Source organism: Mus caroli, chromosome 1, assembly GCF_900094665.2.
Source record: "Mus caroli chromosome 1, CAROLI_EIJ_v1.1, whole genome shotgun sequence".
Lineage (NCBI taxonomy): Eukaryota > Metazoa > Chordata > Mammalia > Rodentia > Muridae > Mus > Mus caroli.
This window is the reverse complement of record NC_034570.1, coordinates 162,129,583-162,137,272: the sequence shown is the minus strand read 5'-3', so window position 1 is coordinate 162,137,272 and position 7,690 is coordinate 162,129,583. Positions and strand designations below refer to the sequence as shown.

Genomic DNA, 7,690 nt, shown 5'->3' with positions numbered 1-7,690 from the left:
AAATCAGAAGCCAGATTGGGGGAGGTAGAATGGACGTGGATTTGAGCCAGGTGGGTCTGTGTTCATTTGATGAGCCTTTAATTTAAGTTTCCTACAAGATGGGCTGTGAAAACCTCTGTTTCATAGAACTGTTATCAGGGCACACAGAAGGTGCTTAAAACATATTAAACACACAGTGTAGAAAAACATAAAGTGAAAGATAATTACTCCTGATGGCCTTCACACCTTCAGTCATGTAGAAGATCAGACCAGCCTCTAACAATAAGCCTAGGATCAAACTTGGTAGAATGTATGCCAATGATGTATATACATGTTAGATTCAGGTGTATTTGAACCTACCAACTTAGTCTTGAAAAAAATTATTGAAATCCAATGACCCTTAACTCCTCATTTCTAAATATGGATAACAAATAGTGTGCAATGAAATAGCACTTATGGATATCTGGATAGTACATATGAATGGTGGTTTCAATTATTTTTGATGCAAAAAAGAATTTGAGACAGGGTCTTATAAGCTAACAAGAAATTGATGAAGCAGACCAAATAGTTGCAGAAACCTTAGGATCCAGGTAAAAAAGAAATGTCTCACAGAGACAACATCAGCTGACTAGCCTTATTTCCCAACTTCCATACAGTGGACCAGAAATGGGACGAGTAAGACGAGGCCATGCTTCTAAAGGAGAAACAAAGACTAGAAAAGGCTACCACCGATGCAGGATGAATGATGTATGTTCAGATTCCATTGCTGTGGCAGAAGCTGTAGCACAAGTCAAAGGAGGACTGATTTAGTGCAGAGTCTCTTGGCTCCACCGATGTAAGCCTTGGGAAAGATGGAACACAATTGCAAGGAGCATGTGACAGAGGCCAGCTTTTCTCCACATGGTACCCAGTAACCAGAGAAAGAACAGAAAAGTCTGGAAACAAGGTGTCCCTTTCTACAGCATATCTTCCAGTAATTGTTGTCTCCTGATTAGACGTGCATCTCCTAGCTTCTATCACTTCCTAATATGGTCATCCGATTTTGTATATATCAAAAGATTAACCCATTGGTGAAGTTAGAACCATTGTAATGGATCACTTCCCAAAGGCCATTAGGTAAAAAACTAAGACTTTATCATATGAAATCTATGGGTTGGAACAGATATGCCATATTCAAACTACAACTCATGGTAAAGTCTGTTTGCAGTGATCTTGATACAAGCTGGAGTTATCACAGAGAAAAGAGCCTCCCTTGAGGAAATGTCTCCATGAGATCCAGCTGTAAGGCATTTTCTCAATTAGTGATCAAGGATGGGAGGGCCCATGGTGGGTGACGGTGCCATCCCTGGGCTGGTGGTCCTGAGTTCTATAAGAGAGCAAGCTGAGAAAGTCAGGGGAAGCAAGCCAGTAAGCAGCACCCCTCCATTGCTTTTGCATCAGCTCCTGCTTCCAGGTTCCTGCCCAGTGTGAGTTTCTGTCCTGACTTCCTTTGGTGATGAATAGCAATGTGGAAGTGTAAGCTGAATAACCCCGCCCCCCTCAACCTCCCAATCTGCTTCTTGGTCTTGATGTTTTGTGCAGGAATAGAAACCCTAAGACAACTGTTGTTATGTATATAAACCCAATGTTTTCTGGACTCAGAGTCGCTTATCAGCATTCATGCAGTGAGTGCTAGGTGGGCGAACCTGAGTTCAAGCTTGAAAATAAAAGACTCTTGTGAGTTGCAGCGGACTTCGAGATTCTTGGGCTTGTCTGGGTTTCCCGTGAACTCAGGGTACAACACAGGTAGTGTGTGTTACTATTTTGAAGGAGATTTCGAAGAACTATAGAACAGCACTGGTTGCCAAAGGACAGGGGAATAGCAGGTAAGTGCTATGGAAAGATACCATGACAGAAAATGTTCTGTCCCATCCCTTATGCAAATGTGGGGATGCATGTATTTTCCCTGAAGGTGTAAGATTGCCACTTTGGATACCTTCAAAATTGATGATGATCTATTGACTCAGTAAAGAGCCTGATTTCAGGTATGAAGGACTCTGGCTGAGCCCAGAGTCTACAGGGAGACTGAAATGGTGGCCCTTGAAGCCAATCAAGAGGTCTCAGGTTGATACCTTTTGTACAAACTACACTGAAAATGCCACCAGCAACACAGAGTCAGACAATAAGGCTGATATAAATGGTGGAGGAGAGAGTTGAGGCCTGGGTTTGGGAAGTAACCTGGAAGCTGTATTTTAAATATGTCTGATAATTATATTAATGCAGATACATCTAGTCAGGGGAGAAATTACTGGATCTATATTTTTCATTCAGTGGCTTGGTTANGTCTTTCTAGACTTGTTTATACAAATGACTACCTCCATTTTANGGGCCATTTCTTTGACTACCTGATGCTTTGGTGGGCTCCATTCAACTATCTGGAGCTAGCAAGCTTACAACAAATTAATGACAAAGACAGAATTGCCATCCAAAGGGGAATAAAAACCTTGTCACTAACTGAGATCTGCCAAGGCGTAGAAGAATTGTTCCAGACTTTGTGGCCCAGGTTTTACAAACAGCCCAAAAGAGTCTTGTTGCAGGGGGAGGACCTTACCAGTTTTTAGTTTTTCTAGTTTTTTTTTGTTTTTAGCAGGATGAGCTAAATAACCCAGGCCTGAGGCTACATCTCTTCTCACTTGAGGCCATTGTAGATTTTTGCAGGACTAGAAGTCAAGATGCATCAGGAACACTGACGAAATAAACAGGAGATGTGTGAAATGGATGAAATCCTGAGTGAATGTGATCTTGGTAGTTCTGAGGAAGAGGGAATTTGGAGCAGATATCACAGGATGTCATTAATATGGATAGAACACAGTGGATAGACTCTCTGTAAGAGGCAGCCTTCATCCTTTTTTTCATTAAGCTGGGGTACTTGTGGAGCAACAGATCATTCCATGCATCAGATGTTGACCTGTGTTTCATCAGACAATATATTGTGTATCTATAGGTGGACTTTACAAACACACATTCCATGAATAAGTACTTGCCAAAAGCTGCTATTTAAGTCTCTCCATCTCTTTTTCTTTACATTTTATTTTGCTATGNTAGCTGGACCTCTGAGAAATGTTAGGAATCATAACAAGAAAGCCAAGTACTGAGGTTGGTGATATAGAAAGATTCAAGTCAGGAACTGTAAGGCTTAGGTTCAGAGCTGAGCCTGTAAGTAAATCAGAAGCCAGATTGGGGGAGGTAGAATGGACGTGGATTTGAGCCAGGTGGGTCTGACAATAGAGATGGTTAGAAAAGAGAATTTAAAAGGATAAACAAATAGGAAGGTGTCAGGAAATCACCTGGATTTGAGAACTTGACGGGCTAGGAGGTCTCTAACTGGATAGAGGAAAATTTCCTGTGGCTCTTCTTAGAGTCTATGAAGAGCATATACCGTCTCCCTGGAGCTTATGAAGCCACACAGTCTCCTGTCACAGAGGTCACCATCATCCATGTCCCAGCAGATTAAACCTCAGTCATTGTCTTCTCATTCTTCCTCTTGCTCTGAATGCCATATAGGCCATGGGCACTTCACCTCAGAGCATCTGTGTGCTCTCTTCTCTTTTCTCACCAGATTCTCCACACTCCTTTACCTTATGTAGGTCTAGTCATCAACATTGTCCCATCAAAAAGAGTTATTCTGACTGTCACTGCTCTAGAGGCAGTGGGGCCTAGGAAAACAAGAGCCTCAAAATGAGGCAGACTAAAGCCTCATACAATAGCTAACTTCATTCAGGGCCTCAGATAATTTATATTCACAGCGTTAAGAAAGGTCCTCATATAAGCAATACTCACATGAGTTTAAACCATACACAGTCACAAAGACAAGCTGTGTTTGACTGAATGACAACAGCAAAGACAATGGGTTCCTCAGCTTTGCAGTAACTCTGGTGATAACACTGACCTCATGACTAAATAATCCAATATCTGTGGACTGGCATAAACTGTTTCTTAAGTACAAATTGAGGACGAGGCTGGAGGATGACTCAGTGTGTCAGGTAATTGCTTTGTACGCATCATGACCTGAATTCATATCTCTAGCACACACCTGTATCTCCAGCACCATGGGAGGCTTGGGGTGGGGAAGAGACAGGCAGATTCCTGAAAGCTCATTGGCCAGCCAACCTAGCTGAATCAGGGAACTCCAGGTTCAATGAGAGAACCCGTCTTAAGAAAATAAGGTGGAGAATAATTAAGGAAGACATTGAGTGTTGACTTCTGACCTCCTAATGCAGGTGCACACACATGCACCTGCATGCACATAGGCATACCCCTCTCCCCCATGCACACTTACTTATAAATACCCCCAAACAAACAAACATTGTTGAAGGAGCTAAAATAATACTATAGACCACTGGAAGGAAATAAAGAAGGGTTGGTACACTGTAGTGAGACAGGGTGGGGGTGGGGGGAGGATGCAACAGAGAGAGAGAGGAAGTAGGGAGGGTTGAACTGTTGCTTAACACCCACTGCTACCCTTTGTTTCTTCATGAGTCTTTAAATAACTATTTCTTGTTCTTGTTCATTTTTTGGGGGATGGGGCAGTAGCTGAATGACTTTGTTGTTGTTGTTCTCCATCCCTCAGTTAACAGTGTGGCTAGAAGCTCCCTCTGTATCTGAGATCTGGGAGGATGAACAGAGATAGCTTTAGTATGCAACACTGAAAGAAGAGATATAATTAGTCAAAATAAGCCAAGAGAGTTTTGAGAGCAACAAGGAAGGAAGGGGCTGGGCAATAAAAATCCTATGTCACTCTCCATCATTATAGAAACTCCTGGGTCACCCTTGTTTTGTTTTGTTTTGTTTTTTAGAAACCTACAACATTCTACAACCAGAGGTGTGGTGTAGCTTTATTAGTGTTTTTTTTTATATTAGCATATACTTTAATTTTGAATAAAACAAAACTCACTTGACCTCTGAGTGTCTATGTATCAATGTTTTCATCTGAAAATGTGTATTTTAATTCTATCCATCTTATAGCGCATCATGGGATGGAACAAAGTAATAATTGTGGTGGAGGGCTTAGAATTATGTCAGACAAATAGTGATTGCTTCATACATGGTTAATTCTTGCTGTTATGGGTGGGAGACAGGAGAAAAGATCAAAGGGCAAGGGTTGACTAGATAGACGCAGGAATGGGAGGAAAAAAGAAAATAATAATAGGAATACAGGAAAGACTTGTAGAGAGAACATGTAAGAAGCAATGTGATAGACGTCTCTGTCTTGTGTCCCTGGAATCTAACTGGCCCTAGGGCACATTAAAGGCAGTCAGAGTTCACAAGACCACGAGACAGTTGAATCAGATCATAAGACTATAAGTCTTGGTTTTGAAAAAGCTTTTCCAGCACAAAGAAGTCATGAGTTCATTGTTTCTAACTTCCCTGGTATCAGTGAGTTCAGGGAAATACAGAGAGTTCTATATACAGTTCTCCTCAACCCACTCTTCCGCTGCTCTGATGCTTGGGAGGGGTAGAAAAGCAGTATGGGACTCCATGTTCAGCATTGCATAGAAAGGACCACTCCACCAAGGATGTCAGCAGGAGAATCTAGAGCACATTGTACCCTTAGGAATTATCTGCAATAGTCCTTTAGAGGGGAAACATGGGTAAAATTAGGGTAATGGGCACTTATGATTTCTTTATCATTTTGAGGATCCCTGACAAAATGAGTATCTCATCCCTGGTTTCCTTTTAGAACCCTAACACCATGTACTCAGGCTCAAACTGCTACCATGTTTCTGCCTGTTTAGCTTACTTGGACCATTACACAAACAATAAAGTCCTGCCTAGGATCTCTGTACAACAGAGCCAGGACTCTTCCTAATAAAGCATGAAACACAAGTGTGAAACACAGCAATAGAAGTAGCTAAAATATACATGATTTTGAAACATGCTCTCACTACATATGGAGGGCTGGCCTGGAACTCCCTGTGTAGACCAGAATGGTCTGGAGTTCTTCTGTCTCTGTCTCCCAAGTAATAGGATTAAATGTGTATACCACTACACTAGTCTAATATTTTTTCAAAGACTTACTATATTTGAACACACACATGTCCCACCACCACCACCACCAAGAATACCAAATACAAAAACAAAATAACAGGAATCAACAATCATTGATTGTTGACATATCTCAATATCACTTCTCAGTCATATCTCAATATCAGTTCTCCCCATAAAAACACGTGGGCTAACAGAATGAATGTGAAAACTGGATCTATTCTTCTGCCGCATCCAAGAAATGAAGAAATGGTTCAGAAAGTGAAAGAAGACTGGTTTAATGTGATGAAGCACATTGCTTGGGTCTTAAGTTCTCACTCTAGTTCAGTAGGTTGAGTATAATTTGAACAGAAAGCCCAGGAAACTCTGCTGAAACGAGATCAAAGGGACACGTCCCTGCCCTCCTGTGTGTATTTTCTAAAAAGTTATGACATAGTAGGACTTGAATCCTAACAAGGTTCAGAACTCACAGGTTTGCAGGCAAAGGAACCAGATCCACAGATGGTGCTGGGCCATGTCCAGTCAGACTCCAGTCTTCTGAGGAAAAATAACTGGTGTGGTAGCTGCTTTCACTTCAGTGTGGTGTTTCCGGAGCTGGAGGGAGGAAGTGTGAGCTGATTAAGAAGTGTTACTTCTTAACCTACTTACTAGTGTTTTCCATTATACAACAGCAGTGCATATTCATTATTAATTATCCAACAAACATTTATTAAGTGCCTACTATGTGCCAGACATACCATGGATGTTGATCAGTAGCTAAAAGTAATGAGTTCCCCTTGTGGAGTTTATATTCTTTATAGAGGGATTGATAATTACACAGGAAATTTCAGTAAATGGGGATGATATGCTGCAGCAGGAAGAATTGCAGGAACCTCTGAGGGTGGAGGCATCTATTCCAGGCTAGGGTAAGTTAGGGAGATTTCTGAAAGGAATTGACAATGTAGCCGAGACAAATATGCAGAATGAATTAGTATTTTTAGGCAAAGGGTTAATTGTATTTTGAATCACAAGAATAAGCCATATTCTTTGAGTTCAGTGTCTCCATGTTTGCATCCATTGCCTCCTGCCCACTGGCCCTATAAAGTCAGCATCTGTGATGCTGGAGATTGCTGCTATCTCTCCCACTGACCCACCATCACCTAGTTAACTCCCCCACTCACGTCATGAATCAGCACCAATTGTCTCTACAACTGAACTGCATGGAGCCCTTAGTGAGACAAGAGCAGCTAAGCTGAGAACACCAAGACCCACTCTGAACTCTCAGTGCAAGCATGTCAGATTCCAAAAGGCAGACACACATTTCCAGATAGCAAGCCAAAGGTAGAGCCATCGATGGATCTGAAGTCAGAGCCAGAGCTAAACTAGATCCAGAGGAGACCTTACCAGAGCATAAATCAGATTCAAACACAGAGCTGGTCCAGAAAGGTGTTCACCATTAGACAGAAAAGGAAGAAGTGGTCAGTCACAGAGGAACTCCAAGCACCGAGACGGGTTTGTGGAACCAGACAAGGAACACGAGAGACGCCACAAACCATCCTGCAGTAAATGGGCCGATTCCTGGTCATGACTGGTGCTGAAGATGGTACCCTGCTCTCAGAGGAGGACTAGAGACACAGAGCTTAGTAGTCTAAGCACAGAGAGAAATGACACCTCAACTGTACCATAACCCTCTGGAACATTGCAAATA

General features: G+C 42.0%; 1 protein-coding gene across 3 annotated transcripts in view; it reads right to left on the bottom strand.

Annotated features, from left to right (window-relative positions):
• Positions 1 to 7,486, bottom strand: part of Cd84 (CD84 molecule) — a 35,178-nt gene extending 27,692 nt beyond the window's left edge. For 2 of the 3 annotated variants that reach the window (XM_021167596.2, XM_021167602.2), the window contains exons 1-2: positions 7,387 to 7,486; positions 6,474 to 6,597 (exon numbers count right to left, since the gene is read on the bottom strand). In XM_021167596.2, the coding sequence (XP_021023255.1) occupies positions 6,474 to 6,519 (46 nt within the window). In that variant the 5' untranslated portion in view covers positions 6,520 to 6,597; positions 7,387 to 7,486. The remainder of the gene's footprint in view (positions 1 to 6,473; positions 6,598 to 7,386) is intronic. The other variant, XM_029482157.1, reaches the window with a different exon arrangement.
• Between the last annotated feature and the right edge of the window lie 204 nt (positions 7,487 to 7,690).